The following is a 25,088-nucleotide window of genomic DNA, read 5'->3' as shown; positions in this document are numbered from 1 at the left end:
GGACACACCCGACCCATCCTTCAAATTCGGGGAAAAGGAGGACGCATTTGTCGGCTGCATTTGGAGGAGTCTACGAATTTGGACAGCCCTCGGCGCATCGCTGTGACGTAATCGGTCTACAAATGCGGCCTCAGGAGGATGCAGCCCATGAATTTGGACATGTCCAGAGTATAATCGCAGCCTTTGCGGTTAGAAAATTGCACTTGATCATGTCGCGATATTATCGCAAATGCGATATATCGTTCAGCCCTATGTGTGACTCCTGTGATTAAAGCATCTTTCTTTCAGCTTAATGAGTGAACCGTCAGCTCGTTCAAACACACGTTAAAGTCCGTTTGGCTCGACACCACCGAACAGAGGCAGCAATGTAAAATAGCTAACATTAACAGTGCAGTGAATCCTGCTTGTGCCGTGATATTCAGGACTGCAAACCGAGCAGCATCACTGACTTCAGCTTGTTGTGTTTGTGGATATATGACTGACTTTAATTATCCACAAAATCATCACAATCTCTGTAAGATTAAGGTCGACTATATATCTATTTTTTTAAAGTAAAGGCTTTAAAACCAAGTTAATTCTGAAAGTACAGACATCGCTAATGTCACATAACTTTCCCGACATGTGGCCAACAATAATGGTTTAATGTTCTTCATTAAAAAAATATTTGCGCATAAATAAGTGACATAATATTCAGTAATTACTTCTGAAAGTTTACTCTTCCTCCGCTCCGCTTCCACCGTTTTTTTCGGCAAAATTATCCACACCACCACCACACTATGAAGTCTGGGATATGTTGGGCCATGAAGGCTACACCGACCCATCCTTAAAATTCAGGGAAATTAAGGACGCATTTGAGGGCCGCATTTCGAGCAGCCTTTGAATTGGGAAAGCCTTCTCTTGTCGCTGTGACGTAATCGGCCTTAAAATGCGGCCTTTAAGGCTGCAAACCCCAAATCCGGTCATTGGCACTTCCTGGCTTGTGTAGTTACTAGGTAACAAAAGCTCAACACTGCCCCTAGCGTCCTGGAGCACTTCCGTTGTGTTTTGGAATTTGCAAGTGTTTTTGAGTTTGCAAGTGTTTTGGAGTTTGTACGTGTTTTGGAGTTTGCATGTGTTTTGGACTTTGCATGTGTTTTGGATTTTGCAAGTGTTTTGGAGTTTGTACGTGTTTTGGAGTTTGCATGTGTTTTGGATTTTGCAAGTGTTTTGGAGTTTGTACGTGTTTTGGAGTTTGTACGTGTTTTGGAGTTTGCATGTGTTTTTTAGTTTGCAAGTGTTTTGGAGTTTGCAAGTGTTTTGGAGTTTGTACGTGTTTTGGAGTTTGTACGTGTTTTGGATTTTGCAAGTGTTTTTTAGTTTGCAAGTGTTTTGGAGTTTGCAAGTGTTTTGGAGTTTGTACGTGTTTTGGAGTTTGCATGTGTTTTGGAGTTTGCAAGTGTTTTGGATTTTGCAAGTGTTTTGGAGTTTGTACGTGTTTTGGAGTTTGTACGTGTTTTGGAGTTTGCATGTGTTTTTTAGTTTGCAAGTGTGAAGGAAACGGTTTCCAAGGCCTAATCCGTGGATCGACTTCCTTCGAGGCGTGGACGTCTATCAGCAGAGAATGTACCTTCACCTATCAGCAGAGAATGTCCCTTAGTCTGTAACACAGTCAAATATATTCTCAAGCAATATTCAAGCATGCCATTCAGCGTGTTAGTACGAGCTCGGGAGCAGCTTGGGAGAACAAGAAAACAGAGACTGCTTTAGATTGTCTTCCCAAAGTGACTCAAAGGTTTATTCATCATACAACAGTTTATATAGAGGAAAAAGGTTCGTGTGTCAGCAGATTCTCAGTTCAAACCGGTACAGACCAAATAAGGAAACGTCTTCCTGCCTTGTGAGCAAAGAAGTATCCTTTGTGTAGTTTATCAGTTCAGCTACAATTGTGATTATCTCAGCGACATATTTTCAAGGCACAAAACAAAGAGTTCTTACATTAGTGAAATCTGAAACAAACCATTTGGCCTTTAACAGACGTCTCCTAAAAGATTAAGAAACTAATGTAGCTGAGGGAGTGATCTCTGTGGTATTTCAACCTTGTACCAGCCTGTGATTCTCACACATCAATTCTTGGGTCAAAGAGAAAAATAACTAAAACAAAGGGGCCTTATTGAATGACAGAGTTTTCCTGCATAATGTCACTATAAAACAATATCCAGTAAATGCTCCCATGGTACTAAAATACCTAACAAAGTGTTTTGGAGTTTGTACGTGTTTTGGAGTTTGCATGTGTTTTTTAGTTTGCAAGTGTTTTGGATTTTGCAAGTGTTTTGGAGTTTGTACGTGCTTTGTCTCTAGGGGCCACCGTAATTTAGTATAGTTTATAGTGGATGTAAAACTTAAAATCGTGAAATAGAATTCCAATAAATTCGGACCTACAAAGGAATACAGTGATTATATTTTATTCAAGAAGCAATTTAGGCATTAAAAGGTCACACTGAAAACATAACATTACAGAATAAAATATTTGTTCTTCTGAGCAGTCAATGACTAATTTTGTCTGAAAGACTAATGTTTGCCACAGTCTGTTTGCTGACAGGCTTATTTTTACCTACTAGTAGGTAACCTAGAAAACAGGAAATTCCGCCTGTGGTTTGTTTGAGTCTGACGTCTTCAGGTTACCAGATATCTTGGTTTTTGGGTTTGCTTGTTTTTTACCCATAATGGAATAATAGCAATAATGCCACTCATAACACTCATTTATCTTATTGGCTGGTGTTACAGAAATGGTTCTTACACCGGTAATGATGACATCAGTGTGACTCCAACCTGTCTGCTGGACTCACACGCACAGTCAACGTTGTTCAGTTATCAATTGTGCACCAGTTCACAAAAACAAGATCACAGTGAGATGTCGACTGAGCCTGGCTGTTATGAAATGTCTCTACTTTTAAACTGCTGTACAATGAACAAAGCTGTAAAACAGCAGAGGCCATGCTCACACAGGAGGAAAGTGATGGAGATGCTGCTGATCTAACACCACAAAGACTAGATTTTAATTTTAGTTTGGATGAAGGTTCTACTGTGAGTGAAATTAATAAAGTTTTTGTTGTTTTTTTTTGTTGAAAAAGTTCAACTAACATTACAAAGATGTAACATAAATGAAGCTCAGTGTGCACAGCCTCCCAGATAATATGCTTTAGCCCTGATAGCTGACATCACAGACAGATTATAAAGACAATGAAAGACATAAAAATAAGGTTGAACGTCTGACAAGGCAGGCAGGGCAACGGCCTAAGCACCCTCAAACAGTGAAAAGGTGATTGGATAACACTTTTACAGAAAGATAAGAAGAAAAAATAGAAAAGCAAAAGGCTGCAAGTTTAACATTTGTTCACATAGGATCCAGCACAGGGCTCGGAGTTGATTCATAATGCTGATACGCAGTGTGGCAAAGATTTTTTTGTGTAGATTACATCTATGACAACATGAATAATTATGAATACACAAAACACTAGCTGGGCTGAGAAGATGGAAATTCCAGCAGGATCACAATCAAACTATTCAGAACTATGACCTGCAAAGTGTGTCACCTAACTAAGAGAGCGCCTCTCTATCACAGAGAAAGGTAGGAACACAAAACAGGAGAGAAGCTTAAATGCTTGCAGTGGACAGGAAATGTGAACACGTCACACAACTTCTGTGGTGAAAGCTATAGGGGCTGTTTAAGGTTGGTGTATAAGGGAAAGAAGCACAGAGAGGTGACAGAAGGAGGAGCTGAATAAAAACTGGTTTTATGCATTTATTATCAATGCAAAGTCGAACACTTTGAGATTAGATGCAGATCAGCGTGCAGGGCTGGACGTGAGGATGGGGCACTCTTTCCTCTGTTTGCTGGGCTTATTCTGTGAGTACAAAACAAACCTTCTCTGTGTGAATGGTGACAGTGTATCCCTGCTTTAACCCTTTTGTACATTTTTTCCAACTTTTTTTTTTTTTGATTTGGTGATCATTTTAGCTGTGATATAGCTTGTGGCATGGATTTCTGGAGGAAATCTCTTTTTGAGTCAAATTTATGAAATCTGGTGTCTTTTACTCATACATGTCATCCATACTGAGTTGATGATCTTGACACCTTTGTGTACAAAAATGTAACAAAATCCTCAATAAAACAATATTTTTTCTACTTTTTTTCATAAATTGCTTAATGAGACTCCAACAAGTCTCAGCTATCTTTATAACAGAAAAAAGATGCAGACAAAGCGCAAAAAAATACAGAGCCTACAGATATTTGTTGCCAGATACAAACATAACTGCTTGAGGTTTATGTTTGCAATTCTGATTTACCACCTCTTCACCTGATTGCCTCCCTATCCTGAGCAATTTTCCGATTGAACCTGTGGTCTGATTCGCTTGAACTGTCAATTTACACTTCCTATTGGATAGAAAAATTAAGTCACATGCCCTTGTGGTGGTTGAGATTAGCTGCAGTGTGAGACAACATTTGTCCACACTCAAAGAGGAGATTCAGGAAGTGTAAATTAAAAGGAACTGTGCTGCAACAGTTTTTTGGTGAATTTAGCTGAGCTGAGTTAACTAACCTAACTATCCTATTTGTTGATACATTGGCATCTTGGTCTCTAGTTCCCTTTGCTGATAGGTGAACTAGACTTCACACATTACATTTGCTGCTGTTATGGTTGCTTTAAACTTTTTGATATCTGCCTTTGCTTGTTTTTGATGTTATATTACCTCATACCTGTGTCAGTGTTACACTATGTTCAGTGCAGCACCCGTGCTAGTAATAAGAACAACAACAATGAAAAAATCAAATGAAATAATAATAATAACATGTAGTATGATTAATATGACTACTGCATATGTGCATTGTCAAATGATAACTCTATAAAAAAAATAATAAAAAGAAACAGTGTTGGATATAAAAAGGCTACTGGGCAAGAATTGCGTTGTAGCATTATTTAAAAATTTTCTGATTTTATTTTCAACATGGCAGCTTAATATTGGTATTTACTGATTCGCATTAATGCAGAAACATCCCTGTTTTACGTTCCATATATGCCCTGCCTGCTAGTATCTTGCACCCTTCCCTTTTCACGTAAATGGCCTCCTTGACGCCTCACTCAAACCAGTGTTCCTCCCAGGTGTAAATAGACTGTAAATAGAGTGCCGACGAAGGCTCTTAGGGTCCTGTTAATCTTGTGTACTTCTAAGCATTCCAGGATCCAGGTGTGGGGCATCGAGTGACAGGCTTTCTTGAAGGTTGGTGAGCCTGGTCTTGCAGTCTTGGGTGACTGCTCTGTCTACCAGTAGCTGGTGTTTTGCTCCTCTGGTATTCCTGCAAATTCTTTTTTGTGCCCTGCTCATATATTCAGCCATATTCCTGTTCATCTTCGCTGCTATGATGCCTGACAGGAGCTTCCATGTGGTACTGTGGCAGGTTATTGGTCAGTAGTTGGATGGGACATGTCCTGGGGGTCCTTGGGGACCAGGACTGTCCTGCCTTCAGACGCTCATGCCAGACGCTCATGGAGTGCAGTCAACTGTAGATCACTAGCCGACCCCAGCCCCAGGCCACCCACACCTGGCCTGGGGCTGGGGTGTTTGACACCAAACAATTCCTTCCCATTTTTGGGAAGGAAACCCCCATTGTTTCCTTCCCAAACAATAGAGGTGTGAGAAGACCCAACTACTCCACTCCTTGTCCATGTGAAAAGTGGTCTGTTGGATGCGTGTATTGGTACAGCTGAGTAACTAATAGTAACTAAATAGTTAATGTCACTGTGTGAACACCAAAGTGCTATTAAAATTGAGGGGACAGCTGTGACACAAGTACAAGAGTGCTGCTCAGCAGATACCATGAATTTGGTCTTATATCAATTTAGCAATAATTTATTTACGCCAGCAGTTATTGCCATCTACATTTACATCTGCCCCAGAGCCTCCTCCTGGTGAAAGGAGGTCTCGGGGCAGACCCAGGACTCACTGGAGAGATTGCATCTCTCAGGTGGCCTGCGAATACCTCCATGCTCCCCCAGATTAGCTGAAGGATAAGGCTAGGGAGAGGTTGGTCTGGGCTTCTCTGTTTATGCTACTGTGCCCATGACCCAGCTACTGAAAAGAAGAAGAAAACGGATGGAGCAAACCATTTTTTTTGTTCATTTCTAAAGTGATTAAGGTGCAAGATATTTGTGTCATCAGCAGTGTTGGGACTAACGCGTTATTAAGTAACGCGTTACAGTAACTACGTTATTATTGTGGTAACGAGCACGGTAACTAGTTATTATGCCAAAATTAGGAACGCATTAATCGTTACTGGGATTTAGATAGGCTCGTTATTTGTTACTTCGTGTGGTGGCTCTCGCGGAGCTTCCACAGATTCAGTAACATTAGCAAGTGGTGGAGGCCAGCAGGTGGATGAGGGAAAGGGGAGGCAGGAGGAGACACTCGAGGCGGCCGCCCGTCCGAGTGTCAGGTGAACTGAACTTCAGGTAAGAAGTTATGACCTGCAGTCTATCTGGGTCAGATATAAACCAAGTTTAGGTGGAGTTTATTTTCGTTGTGCTGACTTTTTCGTACTGCGCGCTAGCTAGCACGACGGGGTTTCTATACAGCTGGGTGGTGCTATGATGTTACTGATGTTGAACTTTATTTTGTTCATAAGGTTAATTATTAGAGTTGCCAACCGTTCCCTAAAAAATCGTCTCGTATTCAGAGAAAATATTACGCGTTTCGTATTGAGCTGAAAAGGAGCACAGTTTGTCCTGGACTTCAGCTACAATGAAAAAGACACAAAGCTGGAGTTATTCTGTGTATTTGCTGCACAGCTGCCTCTTCTTCTCTCATTCTCTCCTGTTTCTACTTCAATCATGAAACTGATCAATGATCAGCTGATCAGCTTTTCTCTCTTGTTTGTTTATTGCCCACTTTGCGCCAGAAAGAGGAAACCAGCGGAGGTCGCGTTAAACAACAGCAGCACTTTTAAGGTTGATCAGCTGTTGTTAGAATTTATTCAATGTCAATTTCTAGTATCAGCTGATCTTTGCTGGAGCCACAGCTGTAAAAGCTGCTGGTCATGATATCGGTTTGGATATCTGGTGAGAGGGAAACATGAAGAAACCAGGAGATGTCCTTACTGAATCATCAGAGCTGAACAGGTGATGGAGAAACAGGTTTACCTTTTAGGTGACATGAATGAGTTGAAGGGAAGTTGATAGGTTCGTAGCATAAACCTATTCGCTGGAACGTTCAAGACAATTCTACTACACAGCAAAAAGCATTGAACACCAAGCAGGCAAAGTTCTTTATGTTTCTCGTATACGAGGAAGACCAACTGGACAAACGCCGTCCCTTCGCTTGACCCCAGTTGCTCTCGTCTGCTCCCTCGTAACACTGCTCTTTTATTGAGGTTACAGGAATATACATAGGTCCATTAACATATGACGTATACATACAAACAAAGAGTACCTTGCCTGTGCGTTGTGTAAGTATGTGTGTGTGTGTGTGGGGGGGGGGGGGGGGGGGGATCAGAATGTGACCCCATAAACGACGTGCTGGTCTGGAAGTCCAGCAGTTCATCTAAACAAAAGGCACTTAGACTAAAACAGACATAGATATGTTTATCCTACCACAAAACAATGAGAGAAGGTACGACCTCTCCCATGCTCCCAGGATGTGGGTGTGAATCCCAGAACACTCTGGAATGTAAACAAAGTCTTTGCAGACTCCCAAGGATCAAACCTCTACCAACATGACATTGATTATAAAACTCTAAGCATAAATGACAATCAACAATATAACCCTGACATAAGTTCTAAACTGTTTCTGAGAGACAAATAACACCAGGATCCTTTTTTTTTTTAAATGTAGCTGATAGCTGGTAACTGTGCAGGGGCGGGTCTAGCAAAGTTTTGCCAGGGTGGCAGGTGGGGCATTAACAGGGAGAGGGGGGCACAAAGTAGTACTTTTCTTTCTTATTCTCATTTAAAATGTCTAGCTTTTAACAAATAATTATCTGAATCTTACAACAAATGATTGATAGATTGATGCATATATACCATCAAAACAGTGAACATCACTGTCACAACAGCGTTTGTTTTCATTCAAAGGCTTTATGATTTTTCCTATAATGGTGGGCCGGTCTCTAGTCAAAATGCCTGGGCCGATTTTCTGTCCCAGTCCAGCCCTATAAGCAGCTCATCTGCAGTCTGGTGTTGCCTACATCTTCCTACTCGGAAGGCAGAATTTCTGAGTTCTGAGTACAATCAAAAGCACCACGACTGCAGTTTTTGTGTTGGATGTAAAAAGCGCACGTGACGTTGTGGCGTAGGCTAAAATCATGGCGGCGGTCAACGACGGTCGAGGCGTGGGATTTCTCTCGTGGAAATATGCATGATGGGTCTGTCTAGCACAGGGCCACTGCTGGAACGAGACAATTTACTACACAGCAAAGCAAGACACAAGTAGGCAAAGTTCTTTGTATTGCTCGTGCACGAGGGAGACCCGACTGGAGCCAGATGTCGTTCCGCCCACTTGATCTTGACTCTCAGCCAGGTTCCCTGTAGTGCTCCTTTTATTGTGGTTACATGAATATGCACAAGTTCATTAACATATGACATTTCATATAGGTATACATGCAGACAAAGAATACCTTGTCTGTGTGTCGTGTAGTATGTGTGTGTGTATGGGGGGTCAAGATGTGACCCCGTGAAGACTCCCCAAAGCTGGTGCCAGGAGTCTAGCGGTCCATCTGAAACGCTAGACTCCTGGCTCTTACACTCAAACAGATATACGTATGTTTGCTATACCATATATCAGCAAGAGAAGGTACGACCTCTCCTAGGAAGTGTGTCATCTATGCCAGAACACTCTGAAGAGGAGTGAACGCACTCCCCTCTTCATGCTACACAGAGTTGTTACAGACCTCTTAAGATGAGACATTCTTTCAATATGCAATCAACTATACACTTCTAAGCATAAATAAGTAAATATTTCTAAGCATAAATGACAATCCACTATATAAACCTGACAATGCACATGATTTTTTCCTTTCTATTGGTAGGTGGCACAGTGCTAGAAGACAAGCTTGCTGGCTATCAAGTTACGGAAGCAACACGTTAACAAGAGAATTCTGAGTAAAACCAAAGTTACTTTCCTGAGTAACTAGTTACTTTTAAAGTAACGAGTAACTTGAAGTAACTGAGTTACTTTTGATAGAAGTAACTAGTAATGTAATTAAGTTACCAATTTAAGGTAACTTTCCCAACACTGGTCATCAGCAAATAAAACAAATAGAAAAAAAATCTGACATTTTGCAAATATCATTTATATACATAAGAAATAGTTTTGGTCCCAACACTAGCCCTTGTGGGACTCCACAAACAATGTAAAAACATTTTCATTTCTACTCTCCCATCTTTACCATTTGTTGCCTGTTACCTGTCAGTTTTATGATATTTCATGGTTAATTGTGTCAAATGCTTTTTTCAGATCAAAAACACCCCAACCTTAAATCTCTTACTGTCTCTGGAATGTATTCTACGTTATCAAAGGTTGTGCTGCATCTTCGGATTGTCAGTTAAATAATATCTGATTTCTTCCATTATTTTAGTGCTCAGTACAGTCATCCATGGAAACGCTCAAGGTGAGGAATTTTTCTTTCTTCCCGTTTGTATCATATATGTTGTCTGAACTTGAAAACTAAAAGAGAGCATACTTCTCCCATTCTGGCTTCTTGGATAAATCCAAGGTGATTACTCCCTTAAAAACTTTCAGTGGATGAAAATTCTGCAGCGAGTGATACAGGCAGGGACTAGCAAAAAGAGCACATTTCTCCTATACTGGCTTCTCTTCACTGACTCCCGGTTAAATCCAAAATCGACTCTAAAACCAGTCTTCTCACACCTTATATTAGAGACCTTATAGTACCGAATCACCCCAAAAGACCTCTTCATTCTCAGACTGCTGGTTTATTTGTGATTCCTAGAGTATTTAAAAGCAGAATGGGAGGCAGAGCCTTCAGCCCCTTTTCTGTGGAACCAGCTCAAAGTTTGGATGCAGGAGACAGACACTATCTCTACTTTTAACATTAGCCTTAAAACTTTCCTTTTTAATAAAGCATACCCACATAGCAGGCAGGTCTGGCCCGGATCTGGTATCAAGCCGGCACTGCTGGTTGACTTCTGGCATGATAAGATGTATGTCATCCAGATATGGGCCAGGCCATGTAAGGGGTCAGCAACCTTTAAGACCCAAAGAGCCATTTGGACCCGGTTTCCACGTAAACGAAAACAGTGGGAGCCGCAAATACTTGTTGACATCTAAAATGAAGATAACACTGTATATATTGTTTTTTGCTTTTATGCTTTGTGTGAACAACTAAGGTGTGTTGCTTATGAAATCCATGAAGTGCTACAGAGAAACTTACATGTTATTTATGTAATGAACACATTTTGAACTCTTAAAGAAATATAACAAAAGGAAAGACACCCAGCTGAACTAAAACGATCCATGTAGCAAACAAAAACTGTTGTGAGCCTCCAGCCTTATATCACCTTTGGGCTTTTGGAGCCTTGACCTGATTTTTAAAAAATAATTGAAAAAAAAGCACTATGCTGCTAAAAAAAATGAAAATAGATATTTGCAAAATATGTATTTTACCTGGTTAATGTGTGTGGCGGGGCGTCGTCTGAAGCGCTGCTGCAGGGGAGGCGGACGCACCTGAGCGGCACCCGCAATCACGCCTCGCCGCCTTAACGTCTGTGCTCTCTATGCTGTTGTTGGTCTGTCGGGTTGTCGGGCTGTGAGCTGAAAAGCTACAGCCGGCTGTATGCGTACAGCAACCGTGTGTGAAAAGTGGTCAATAAAGAGAAGCTGAAAAGCGTGTTCATGGAAACATCGCAGGGTCTGCCGTGGTATGTTTACAATGGGACTTCTGCTCCTGAACCTCTGCGCACAGCGTCTGCAAATCGGGGCTGTACGAAGTCACTTTCATCTTTACGCAGGACTGTAAGCTGTCATCTGTGAGGCGTGAGCGGTGTTTGTGTGACGCTTATTTTGAGCGATGAAAAAATAATAAAATATAATTTTATTTTTATATTTCAATATCACAATAATCTTACAATTAAGAACTACAAGTTTAAAAAAAGAGAGAAAAAAAAAGAACTAACATAAAAAAATACACTTCTGCTAAATACTTCTAATTTATTTTCCCAAACCACGCGGAGCCGCACTACATGGACTAAAGAGCCGCATGCGGCTCCGGAGCCGCAGGTTGCCGACCCCTGGTCTATGTGATGGCATGCCATATCTGGCCCAATTGTGGTTTGGTTTATGTGGCCCAGGCCCATAGAAAACAGGTCTTCCCCTGATCCAGCATCAAGCTGGCACTTCTGATTGACTGGTGCAAAGAATGACGGCCCTTTGGTGGCCCGGATCAGGTTTGGCAGAGGTAATCCACACATGGGCCAGCACAGGACCTCTTTAAATTGTCTGGATTCAGTCATTTACTTTTATGTTCTTTTTCTAAACTGAACTGCAGATAAACCAAAGGCCAAACTGAGAGCTGATAACACAGCTGTTCCAGTAGGGGGCAGTGTGACCCTGACCTGTTCTATGAACCCATCATCATCATCTGGATGGAAATACTGCTGTGTTCATTTTTATTAAACTCATTAACGTTCAGTTTACCCACACTGATTTGCTTGTTAACCTCCAAGTTCATATTATGCAAAGCAGACTTATTCCAACACAAGAATATCAATAAAAGATGTTAACTGTATATATGGGCGCGTGTGTGCAACGTGTCGAGTCTGCTATATATTGCCTCAAGTGTCCTGTCTGGGTAAGGCAGGCGAAATCTAAAAACGTACCTTTGTGTTGCCCGTTGCTGGCCTGAGTTTGGGCACATTCTACAAACCTGACGCAGAGAACAAAGTGAACAACACCCTACTTCATTCAGCTGTATGTGAACGTGCCGCCTTTTCATAACCTCTGTCACCCAGAGACAAAAGCCCCTTTTCCATTAGTACCTACTCGGATCGAATCACCATGGAACGCCACAACTCGACTCGGATTGACTGGTTTTCCATAAAAATCTAGTACTCCCTAACCTGGTTGTGGTTGTCGTCATAGCAACGTGTCCAATAATAAATAATAAAAACAAAGATCGACCAAATGGACCAATACGGCAATACCACGATGATCCATTTGGCAAAGTAAATCCATTGGGTATCCTTGTTGGTCTTCAGACAACAATTCTGATGGCTAAAGAACCAAATGGGACAGGCAAAAAAAAAAAAAAAAAAAAAAGCAACGTGTCCAAGCATGCTGCAACATGGATGCTACAAGAAAGGTGGACATTGAGGCAAGAATATACCTGCTGCTCGGTCTATGGCTTTCCGTCAGACTCGGGGACCACTGCCGTTGTGCTTTGTAGCCGTATCTGACAGATTTCTCTGTAAGATCATGAATGCTCTTGGTCCCTTTCGACATTTGTTAAATCATCTATCAGGAACCTTGTGGTAACAGCCCTATGTCTCTAGCAGGTCCCTGAGGTCACGGGATCAGGGCCTACTTGTTATACAGCATGCAAGGCTGAGTAAGGGAAACAGAGCAGGTTGTGGAACTCTCTTCCTCTGAACTAGCATAAGCAAGGGTTTTACAACAGTGGGAACACCATCGCCTGTCCAATTTATTGAACCTATCTTTTCTTTTAACTGTCATGATGTCTTTTTTTTTTGTATTTTTGTTTCGTGCCTGTCATGATCTTCAGAGCCCATGGTGACTGATGGATGGTTGAGATTTAAAGGGGCCAGCAGAACAAATTAAAGTTTCACGTTCTTTAAAAAATAACTGTTTGATGTTTATAACCCACGTTACTCTGTGTTAGGGGCACCCTGACTATCTGGTTGGGTATAGACAATTAGAGGGAAATTGTGCTAGGCTGTGTTAATGTCTGACAGCACAGTGTGCTCTAGGCAGCCACCGTTTCTTGAACTGGAACCCTGGAGCCCCTCTTCCATACCTGCATCAGCCAGACAGGTGAAGACATTTTTATAGTTGTTGGTGCCAGGGTTAATTGCACTGGGGGTGTCATGGACCCAGATCCATCTCTCAGTCGTCAACTTGTACATTCCTACACCCCTACATAGCGGGCCTGATAGCCCTCGCATGTACAAAGTATATACTTGTACATTTTACAAAAAATGTTGTGTTACAGTTACAGAAATTGTAATGTTGTGACTTTGTTTTCATGTTTAAACATTTTGTCTGTGAATCAACTGTTTTGCAGTCACTCTAATCTTATGTTAATAATGGCAGAGTTTTTATGTTTCTGTTTGTCTCCTAACTGGATCATTCTTATGTGAACAGTTCCCAGTAAGCCCACTGTGACCCTGCAGCCATCCTGGCCTCAGATATACAGCGGTGAGACAGTCACTGTCAGATGTGAGATTCAGGGAGGTGAAGGAGCTCAGTGGACGTATGAATGGAGACAAAACAAGTTAAACACACCTCCAACATCCAATGAATACAGAATCATCACAGTTACTGAGTCTGATGGTGGAGAATACAGCTGCCGGGGCAGAATGGGATATTTCTTAACACAGTGGAGTAAAATCATCACACTGACTGTATCATGTAAGTTGGAGATGTTTCATCAAAAGCTAAATCCATTGACAGCTCTTCTTTATTTTTTTATTATTTTTATTGCACATGTGCAGTACTAGTTGTTGCACCAACATATGATGCAGTTGCTTCAGTTTCTTTTAGCATGTTATCTGTTTTTGAAACGAATCTTAGAGGTTTCAGGTCTGGCTTAAAGAGTCTGGTCTCATGAGCAACACACACTGCTTTTTCACTTAAGCCCCTTTTCCATTAGTACCTTCTCAGATTGACTTGCCATGGATTGCCACGACTCAACTCGGATCGACTGGTTTTCCACTACGATCTAGTACTACCTAACTTGCGTGGTTATTAGGGGTGCAACGATACACAAAATTCACAGTTCGGTTCAATACTTTGGTGTCACGGTTCGATATTTTTTCGATACAAAAAATGTTCATGCCTTTTTAATTTATCATTTATTAAAATTATAAATATATATTTTAACTCAAAAGTACAGTTTTTAAATTGAATGTTGCTGAAACAACAAAATAAAAAAAAATCTATCTGATCGAGAAATCACTCATCTTTGGAAAAGAGAGTTTATTACAGAGAAATGGCTCTTTCCAAAATAAAAGCTATACTATACACTTCTTCTGGGCTATACTCTCAGCAGCATATTAAATATATCAGGTCCCCATAAGGAGAATCATGTGCTAACGGCTGTCTAAATGACTTGGGTAAAGTTTGCAGCATGCGTGCTTGTTGTTTTTGTCTGCTTCCACTTGTCTTTGCACTAGGATGCTGTCGGCGTAAATGTGCAGTCATATTCGTTGTGTTCCCAGTAGTGCTGTCAGCGTTAATCTTGTTAAAATGACATTAACACCATAACGCGGCAAATCTCCGTTAACAAGCTACCACGGATCACCCCGTGCATGGGGCTGGACGGCGTCAACATGTTAACAAGCTAACTGCGCTAACGCACTAGTTCCCACAAATTGAGCATTGCGTGGCACATCCGACATACTGTTTTACTTTTGTCCATGACTCGCTTACCATCAGGGTCATGTTTCACATGAAAACCATGATAGTTCCAAACGCCAGATCTGAATGAGGGTGGGGGAGGTTCAGTTTCGGGTAGCATTGAGGCAGTTGCCATGTTGCAACGAGCTTAGCTTCTGTCTTGCTAGTTTGTGCTGCGCTCAGTGGATCTGCACTCGACAGTGCAGCCTAGGCGGAGTAGTCGAATGCAGATCCACTGAGCTCTCAACACAGACAACATCGTCAGAAGAAAAGAATAAATAAAATAAATAAATAAAAAATGTTGTATTGTTCGATACATATGGGTACTGAAACGAAAGCACTGTATCGAACGGGTCGATACGAGTATCGTTGCACCCCTAGTGGTTATGTACTAACATCCAAGTAGGTACTAATGGAAAAGGGGCTTTAATGAAGTCTGAACTGCAATCCTTGAATCGCTACCTTATCGTGGTGGAGGGGTTTGTGTGTCCCAGGGATCCCAGGGGCTATGTTGTCTGGGGGCTTTTGCCCCCTGGTAGGGTCTCCCATGGCAAATTGGTCCTGGGTGAGGGACCAGACAAAGAAGACCCTTATGAAAAGTATATCGAGGGAACAGTTTACCCTGCCCGGGATAGGGTTACCGGGGCCCCGCCCTGGAGCCAGACCCGGGAAGGGTGCCCGAGGGCGAGCGTCTGGTGGCACAGCCCGAAGAGGAGACATGGGCCCATCCTCCCGCAGGCCCACCACCCGCAGGAGGCGCCATAGGGGTCGGGTGCATTGTGTGCCAGGTGGCGGCCAGGAGCGGAGGCCCTGGCGGACTGACCCCCGGCTGCCAAGACTGGCAATAGGGACATGGAATGTCACCTCTCTGGTGGGGAAGGAGCCTGAGTTAGTGCGTGAGGTTGAGAGGTACCGGCTAGATATAGTCGGGCTCACCTCTACGCATGGCTTGGGCTCTGGAACCAGTCTCCTGGAGAGGGGCTGGACTCTGTCTCAGTCTGGAGTTGCCCCTGGTGAGAGGCAGTGGGCTGGGGTGGGTATTCTAATATCCCCTCGGCTTGCTGCCGGTACGTTGGGGTTTTTCCCGGTGGACGAGAGGGTTTGTTCCCTGCGCCTTAGGGTCGGGGAATGGGTCCTGACTGTCATCTGCGCTTATGTGCCGAGTGGCAGGGGCGTGATTGGGAGGAATGGCCTCCCTGATCTGAACCTGAGCGGTGCTTTGTTATTGGACTTCTGTGCTAATCACAGTTTGGCCATAACGAACACCCTGTTCGAACATAAGAGTGTCCATAAGTGCACGTGGCACCAGGACGCTCTAGGCCGTAGGTCGATGATCGATTTTGTAATCGTATCAAAGACCTGCGACCGTATGTTCTGGACACTCGGGTAAAGATAGGGGCTGAGCTGTCAACTGATCACCACCTGGTGGTGAGTTGGATCAGGTGGCGGGGGAGGACGCTGGACAGACCTGGTGCACCTAAACGCGTAGTGAGGGTGTGCTGGGAATGTCTAGCAGAGGCCCCAGTCCACGAGATCTTCAACGCACACCTCCGGCAGAGCTTCAACAGCATTCCGAGGGAGACTGGGGACATTGAGTCCGAATGGACCATGTTCAGTGTCTCCATTGCCGAAGCTGCTGCATTGAGCTGCGGCCACAAGGTGGTTGGTGCCTGCCGTGGTGGTAATCCCCGAACCAAATGGTGGACACCAGAGGTGAAGGGAGCCACCAGGCTGAAGAAGGAGTCCTATCGGGCTTGGTTAGCCTGTGGGACTCCGGAGGCAGCCGACAGGTATCGACAGGCCAAGCGGAATGCAGCTCGGGCAGTGGCTGAAGCAAAAACTCGGGTGTGGGAGGAGTTCGGAGAGGCCATGGAAAAAGACTTTCGGACTGCCTCGAAGAGATTCTGGCAAACCGTCAGGCGTCTCAGGAGGGGAAAGCGGTGCTCTACCTGCACTGTGTATAGTGCTGGCGGAGCGCTGCTGACGTCGACTGAGAAAATTGTCAGGCGGTGGAAGGAATACTTCGAGGACCTCCTTAATCCCACTGACACGTCTTCCGAGGAGGAAGCAGAGTCTGGGGATGAGGGGAATGACCCGCCAATTTCCGGGGGCGAGGTCACTGAGGCAGTTAAACAACTCCTTGGTGGCAGAGCCCCTGGTGTTGATGAGGTCCGCCCCGAGTTCCTGAAGGCTCTGGACGTTGTAGGGCTGTCCTGTTTGACATGCCTCTGCAATGTTGCGTGGAGATCAGGGGCAGTACCTGTGGACTGGCAGACCGGGGTGGTGGTCCCCATCTTTAAGAAGGGGGATCGGAGGGTGTGTTCCAACTACAGGGGGATCACACTCCTCAGCCTCCCGGGGAAAGTCTATGCCAGGGTGCTGGAAAGGAGAGTTCGTCCGCTAGTCGAACCTCGGATACAGGAGGAACAATGCGGTTTTTGTCCTGGTCGCGGAACACTGGACCAGCTCTTTATTCTCTCGAGGATACTTGAGGGTGCATGGGAGTTTGCCCAACCAGTCTACATGTGTTTTGTGGACTTGGAGAAGGCATTCGACCGTGTCCCTCGGGGTGTCCTGTGGGAGGTGTTGCGGGAGTATGGGGTGTTTGGCCCATTGCTACGGGCCATTCGATCCCTATACAACCGTTGCAAGAGCTTGGTTCGCATTGCCGGCAATAAGGCGGACTCGTTCCCGGTGGGTGATGGGCTCCGCCAGGGCTGCCCTTTGTCTCCGGTTCTGTTCATAATTTTTATGGACAGGATTTCTAGGCGCAGCCAAGTGGCGGAGGGCTTTCGCTTTGGTGGCCTCAGAATCTCATCTCTGATTTTTGCGGATGATGTGGTTCTGTTGGCTTCATCGGGTGAGGGCCTCCAGCTCGCACTGGAACGGTTCGCAGCCGAGTGTGAAGCAGCGGGAATGAGGATCAGCACCTCCAAATCTGAGGCCATTGTTCTCAGCTGGAAAAGGGTGGAGTGCCCACTCCGGGTCGGGGACGAGTTCCTGCCCCAAGTGGAGGAGTTAAAGTATCTCGGGGTCTTGTTCGCGAGTGATGGGAGAAGGGAGCCGGAGATCGACAGACGGATTGGGGCTGCAGCTGCAGTAATGCGGACGCTGCACCGGTCCGTCGTGGTGAAGAGGGAGCTGAGTGTAAAAGCGAAGCTCTCAATTTACCGGTCGATCTACGTCCCTACCCTCACCTATGGCCACGAGCTGTGGGTAGTGACCGAAAGAACGAGATCGCGGATACAAGCGGCAGAAATGAGCTTCCTCCGAAGGGTGGCTGGCCTCTCCCTTAGAGATAGGGTGAGAAGTTCGGCCATCCGGGAGGGGCTCAGAGTAGAGCAGCTGCTGCTCCACATCGAAAGGAACCAGCTGAGGTGGTTCGGGCATCTGACAAGGATGCCCCCTGGGCGCCTCCTGGGTGAGGTGTTCCGGGCATGTCCCACCGGGAGGAGGCCCCGGGGCAGACCCAGGACACGCTGGAGAGATTATATCTCTCGGCTGGCCTGGGAACGCCTTGGTATTCCCCCGGATAAGCTGGAGGAGGTGGCTGGGGAGAGGGAGGTCTGGGCCTCTTTGCTTTTGCTGCTGCCCCCGCGACCCGGCCTCGGATAAAGCGGATGAAGATGGATGGATGGATGAACTGCAATCGACAATATGGCCTTCTTTTTTTGGACACTGTTATGTAAAAGTAAATACCGCACATTTTACTAAAACTCTTACAGTTACAGTTTGAAAGTTATAAATTAATATATTGTGACTTTGTTTTGATGTACAGTCCTAATTGTATCCTTCTTATAAAAATAAAGTATAGTTATAATACATTTAAATAAAAAAATCATAAAAATATAAATATACCCCCTCCCCCCCCCCCCCAAATCATCAATACAGAATTAACTGGGTTACATTCTTATTACTGATCAAAAAAAATTGTTTTGCTTCAAATTATGCTTCAAAATTCAAATGGTCTTATTATAGCATTTGAACTATGCATTCATAGAATTTATAGGGTATTATGTTGCCGAACAAATGAATAAATGCCAGTCCCGGCGTTTCCCGGGCATGACAGATCCCCATGTACTAAATAGAAGCAAAGGAGTTGAATTGAAAAGGGGAGGGAGTGTGGGGAACGTAAATGAGAATGAACCGCTTGTGGAACTGGGGGAACCTATATAGATGAGAGCTGGAAGGAGCCTGTTTGGAGGCATGGTTTCACTCCTGAAATTCTGATACTCAATCTCCAATTGTGAGTCAATATTTTTTGTGACATTGAATTCAGAGTTAAGAGACGAAACATTGAGAGAAAATCTTTGTTGAACAGATCCTGTCCTCACTGTGTCTCCATCATGGCTGAGTCCTGGAGCCTCGGTAACTCTGAACTGTGAGGTTGAACATCCGTCTGCAGGATGGAGCTTCTACTGGTATAAAGCTGTTCCTGATCTATCAGAGAAATCCTCCAGTTATGAGCTGCTACCTGATGGCAGTGGGACTGCACAGGACTCCTACATCATTCATGGACAGACACACACAGCAGGATATGTGTGCAGAGCTGGAAGAGGAGACCCAGAGTATCACACTGATCACAGTCAACCAAAGTTTGTCTGGTCTGCAGGTCAGTTTGTAATCTTTGATCTGTAATAACGTCACAGGGTGGCTGTAGCTCAGGAGGTAGAGCTGGACACCTACTGATTGGAAGGTTGGTGGTTCGATCCCTGGCTCCTCCAGTCTGCATGTCAAGTATCTTTGGGCAAGATACTAACCCCAACTTGCTCTCCAATGCATCCATCGTACTTAGAAAGCACTATGTATAGATAAAGTGCTTGTGAGAATGGGTGTGATTGGGTGAATGAGGCATGTTGTATAGAGCGCTTTGAGTACTCCATGAGAGTCGAAAAGCGCTATATAAGAATCAGTCCATTTACATATGTTGGACATCTTAGTACAGATCACATGACAGATGATGAAGACATTTGTTGGCTGAATGATGTAAACACAAGCAAACACTCTCTTACACAGATTTAGTGCATTCGGATAGTGTGAAGATTTGTGTAGCGCATACTGTACACCTCTGTGTACTGCACACTGTGGACAAACTACAGGAAAGCAGGTTTACAAAAACTTCAAGTAGCTTCTAATGATGCCCGAGATTATTACTGAGAGACCCAGATGGTTCAGTGCAAGTGACTTCATTTAATGTTGTATTATTGTATGTATAAAGTTATTGTTGCTTTAACAACTATGAGATTTTTTAATGTGTAAACACTGATTGACTGACCAAATACCTTAATTAAAATATTTTCACTGATCTTCAGAAGATAAAGTAGTATTTTTACTGTGATATTTTGAATGCTAACATCTGTGAGCTTTGTCTCTTCACTGCATGTTGTTTCCAGATGTTCATTCAGCAGCGTCTCTCACAGTGAGTCCTGACAGAGTGCAACACTTCACCTCTGACTCTGTCTCACTGACCTGTGAGGGAAACTTCACTGAGTGGAGAGTGAGGAAGTTCTCTGAGGACGGCCGACTGTACTCTGACTGTAGGAGAATGACTGGATCCACATGTGACATCAACACATCAAAGTCAGATACTGCAGTGTACTGGTGTGAGTCTGGATCAGGAGAGTTCAGCAGTGCAGTCAACATCACTGTACAGAGTATGTTATTATACATTTACTTCTTGGATCTGAATGATTTAGACATCAAATGAACATTTGTCCCAGCTTTGCTGTATGTGGAGTAATTATGTGGTAAAACAAATATGACACATACCGTAGATTTTAAATATCCAAGATCAGATCTTCATGATGAAAAGCATTTGTACAATCTGTTCTTATTATTGTTTGTCAGCTTTTTCTCAAAGTGTGCACCAGCTGATGTGACTGGAACAATATGTGTGATTGTTTCACAGATGATGGTAATGGTCCAATCCTGGTGAGTCCTGTTCATCCTGTGACTGAGGGAGCTTCTGTTAGTCTGAGCTGCAGTTTGAGAACACAAAAAATACTTTCCAATGTGTTTTTCTATCACAATGACAAACTTATTCAAAATGATCCCCGAGGGGAGCTGAAGATCTCTGCAGTGTCAAAGTCTGATGAAGGTTTCTACAAGTGTCAGTACTCAGGAAGAGAGTCAGCACAGAGCTGGATGTCAGTTAAAGGTGAGCAGGATCAAAACATTTGATGGAGTTTTCTAAACACGTCTGATGACTGAGAATGAACATTAGATTGTCTGATTTAAGTCTCGCAGTCACCTGGCTCCATTTCATAAAAGTATTTATTTATATAATTATAATTTATCAATAATTAATTATTGTTTATTGTAACTGTGTCAGGAGCTGACAGCTCTTCATCTCCTGTGTGGTTGATTGTTGGACTGGTTCGTGGAGTCGCTCTCATTATTATTCTCCTGCTCTTGTTGTATCGCTGCAGAATGACCAACAGTGAGACCTTTTCCTTTACTTACTACAAACTCTTTATCATTCAAAGACACAAATGCATCATGAGGTTCAAATGTCTTTTTTCCCCTACATTTTTAATAAGGTACTGCTAATGAGCAGACGCTCAATCAGGATGGTCAGCAGCAACCATCCTCCTCTCTTCTTCATGGTTAGTTTTTCACGTAGTTTCAAATATTGTGACGCTATTTGCAACAAGACTGTACTTATTACACCGTCTGCAGCTTTTAATATAAATGTTATTTGCAAGAATATTTGTGTTTAAATTAGTATCACAGACATGAGGTGACTGATTTTCTCTGACCTGCAGGTGTTCGTTCTCTCTATGAGGCAGTCAGAAGATGTGGAAACACTGAAAATGGTAAAGTATACAAGCTGGATGATTATACAATAGCTGTGTTTAACATGAAAGTGGTCGGGTCGCGGGGACAGCAGCCCAAACAGAGAAGCCCAGACCTCCCTCTCTCCAGCCACCTTGTTCGGGCGAACACCAAGGTGTTCCAAGGCCAGCCGAGAGATATAATCTCTCCAGCGTGTCCTAGGCCTCCTCCCAGTGGGACATGCCCAGAAAACCTCACCCAGGAGGCATCCTTGTCAGATGCCCGAACCACCTGAACTGGCTCCCTTCAATGTGGAGGAGCATGTTCTGGGCCTCCTCCCAGTTGGACATGCCCGGAAAACCTCACCCAGGAGGCATCCTTGTCAGATGCCCAAACCACCTGAACTGGATCCTTTCGATGTGGAGGTGCAGCGGCGAGATACTTTAACTCCTCCACTAGGGGCAGGAACTCGTCCCCGACCTGGAGTGGGCACTCCACCCTTTTCTGGCTGAGGACCATGGCCTCAGATTTGGAGGTGCTGATTGTCATTCCCACCGCTTCACACTCGGCTGTGAACCGTTCCAAGGCGAGCTGGAGGCCATCACACGAAGAAGCCAACAAAACCACATCATCTGCAAAAATCAGAGATGAGATCCTGAGACCACCCAAGTTAAAGCCTTCTGCCACTTGGCTACGCCTAGAAATTCTATCTATAAAAATTATGAACAGAATCGGTGACAAAGGGCAGCCCTGGCGGTGCCCATCACCCACCAGGAACGAGTCCGCCTTATTGCCGGCTATGCGGACCAAGCTCTTGCAACGGTTGTATAAGGACTGAATGGCCCATAGCAATGGGCCAGACACCCCATACTCCCGGAGCACCCCCCACAGGACCCCCTGAAGGGCACGGTTGAATGCTTTCTCCAAGTCCACAAAACACATGTAGACTGGTTGGGGAAACTCCCATGCACCTTCAAGTATCCTTGAGGGCAACATTGTAGAGGCATGTCTACCAAGACAGCCCTACAACATCCAGAGCCTTCAGGAACTCGGGGCAGACCTTGTCCACCCCGGAGTCTCTGCCACCAAGCAGTTGTTTAACTGCCTCAGTGACCTCGCCCCCAGAGATTGGCGGGTCATCCCCTTTGCCCCCAGACTGTGCTTCCGCCTCAGAGGACGTGCCAGTGGGATTGAGGAGGTCCTCGAAGTATTCCTTCCACCGCCTGACAATTTTTTTAGTCGAAGTCAGCAGCACTCCACCTGCACTATACACAGTGCAGGTAGAGGACCGCCTCCTGAGTCGCCTGACGGTTTGCCAGAATCTCTTCGAGGCAGTCCAAAAGTCTTTTTCCATGGCCTCTCCGAACTCCTCCCACACCCAAGTTTTTGCTTCAGCCACTGCCCGCACCGTGTTCCGCTTGGCCTGTCGGTACCTATCAGCTGCCTCCGGAGTACCACAGTCTAACCAAGCCCGGTAGGACTTCAGCTTGGTGGCTCCCCTCACCTCTTGTGTCCACCATTTGGACAGGGATTACCACCACGACAGGCACCAACTACGTTGCGGCCGCAGCTCAGTGCAGCTGCTTCCGCAATAGAGGTGCTGAACGTGGTCCATTTGGACTCAATGTCCCCAGTCTCCCTAGGAATGCTGTTGAATCTCTGCCGGAGGTGTAAGTTGAAGATCTCGCGGACCGGGGCCTCTGCTAGACGTTCCCAGCACACCCTCACTGTACGTTTGGGCACGCCAGGTTTGTCCAGCGTCCTCCCCTGCCACCTGATCCAACTCACCACTAGGTGGTTATGACAGCTCAGCCCCTCTCTTTACCTAAGTAAACATATGGTCTCAGGTCTGGTGATACAATTACAAAATCAATCATCGACCTGTGGCCTAGAGAGTCCTGGTGCCACGTGCACTTATGTTCGAACATGGTGTTCGTTATAACCAAACTGTGGTTTGCACAGAAGTCCAATAACAAAACACCGCTCGGGTTCAGATGGGGGAGGCTGTTCCTCCCAGTTACGCCCCTCCAGGTCTCACTGTCATTGCCCACATGAGCATTGAAGTCTCCCAGTAGGACAACAGGCTGGGTACTCTGAACCGCCACTCGGCGCATAAGCACAGATGACGGTCAGGACCTGTTCCCTGACCCTAAGGCGCAGGGAACAAACCCTCTTGTCCACTGGGAGAAACCCCAACATACCAGCAGCAATCTGTGGGGATACCAAGATACCCACCCAAGCCTGCCGCCTCTCGCCAGGGGCAACTCCAGACTGAGACAGAGTCCAGCCCCTCTCCAGGAGACTGGTTCCAGAGCCCAAGCCATGCGTTGAGGTAAGCCCGACTTTATCTAGCCGATACCTCTCAATCTCACGCACTAACTCAGGCTCCTTCCCCACCAGAGAGGTGACATTCCATGTCCTAATTGCCACTCTTCGTAGCCGGGGATCGGTCCGCCACGACCTCCGCTCATGATCGCCGCCCGGCTCACATTGCACCCGACCCCTACTGTGCCCCCTGTAGGTAGTTGGTCTGTGGGAAGATGGGCCCTTGTCCCTTTTTCGGGCTGTGCCCGGCCGGGTCACCAGATGCTCGCCCTCGTGCACCCTCCCCGGGCCTGGCTCGAGGGCGGGACCCCGGTAGCCCTATACCGGGCAGGGTAAACTGTTCCCACAACGGTCTGCAAAATATACATTGGCAATTATTCTCACTGATAATAAAGGCATTTGTGGACAAAACAGATGGTGTTTGTTTTGAAATGCTTTCATTTGATCACCTCAACAGGGCAACGTGGTGACCCAGAGGAGACCTCTTACTACAATATGTCAATACAAGTTCAGCCTCAGCTCTAAAATCTTAACAGCAGCTCTTTAGCTGTTTTTCTTTTCTTTTTTTCCTCTTTAAAGTCTCTTAAAAACTCAAAGTCACTTTGAGTGAAAAGGAGAATATTTTGAATTCAAAGCAATGGTCCTGATAGCCTGAGTTTATATTTCCTTCAGAAAGGATCGCGCAGTGTGTTTTGCTTGTTTCACTACCATTATATAATAATTTTAATGGAATTTAATGTACTGTAGATCTGTTTTTATGTTTTTAACCATTTTACTTGATGTTTAATATATATAAATTCTTTCTGTAAAGCACTTTGTAACTCTGTTAATAAAAGTGTGATATAAATAAAGTGTGTTGTTGTGTGTCAGACTGAGAGTACATGTTTCAGCTGTTCAGTGTTGCGCATGAATCCACCGAAAAAGCATCATTTAAAGGCACTCATGTCATTTAAAACAGCTTACAACCCTCCAAAATGAACTAAAGCGATTGACATAATGGGAAGTGACAACTGCTCTGACGTTATGCTAAGCAGCTTTTTTACTGGGGAGGTCCAGTCTGTACTTTTGTGTAATGCTGATTTGTGCATAGTGAGTCAATATGCACCCCTGTAGGCTTCCTTGGCCTATTTATCCCTTTTCAGCTGGGGTTCCAAGCTATCTGAGCAGGTACTTAAAATGTGATGTCCTCAGATTACATGCCACCGATTGGCTATTCAGTGGCATCACTGGATGAGTGATGAAAGTGTTTCATTCACAAAAATCAAAAGCACCATTTCTGAAACCTGGCAAAGAGGGAAATTATGACAAAAAAAACAGCACTGTGGCCCCCGAGTCTGACAAAACACTACAGACAGAGCAGCAGCTAT

At 44.6% G+C, this 25,088-nt stretch overlaps 1 protein-coding gene and 1 long non-coding RNA gene across 2 annotated transcripts in view; both read left to right on the top strand.

Annotated features, from left to right (window-relative positions):
- The first annotated feature begins 3,657 nt into the window (after positions 1-3,657).
- On the top strand, positions 3,658-11,642 carry LOC309693211. Its single transcript, XR_014272597.1, has 3 exons — positions 3,658-3,886; positions 9,608-9,640; positions 11,537-11,642. It is a non-coding gene; the product is annotated as an uncharacterized lncRNA (long non-coding RNA).
- Positions 11,643-13,362: 1,720 nt separating this feature from the next.
- The window catches only part of LOC309702893 (sialoadhesin-like), a 28,438-nt gene continuing 16,712 nt past the window's right edge, over positions 13,363-25,088 (top strand). Inside the window, exons 1-7 of the mRNA XM_082527528.1 lie at positions 13,363-13,635; positions 18,944-19,234; positions 20,016-20,276; positions 20,531-20,779; positions 20,954-21,061; positions 21,162-21,227; positions 21,387-21,437. Coding sequence (XP_082383654.1) covers positions 13,584-13,635; positions 18,944-19,234; positions 20,016-20,276; positions 20,531-20,779; positions 20,954-21,061; positions 21,162-21,227; positions 21,387-21,437 — 1,078 coding nt within the window. The 5' untranslated portion in view covers positions 13,363-13,583. The remainder of the gene's footprint in view (positions 13,636-18,943; positions 19,235-20,015; positions 20,277-20,530; positions 20,780-20,953; positions 21,062-21,161; positions 21,228-21,386; positions 21,438-25,088) is intronic.

The sequence above is a fragment of the Aulonocara stuartgranti genome (assembly GCF_965226115.1).
Source record: "Aulonocara stuartgranti genome assembly, chromosome: 3".
Lineage (NCBI taxonomy): Eukaryota > Metazoa > Chordata > Actinopteri > Cichliformes > Cichlidae > Aulonocara > Aulonocara stuartgranti.
This window is presented reverse-complemented; position numbering and strand designations above follow the sequence as displayed.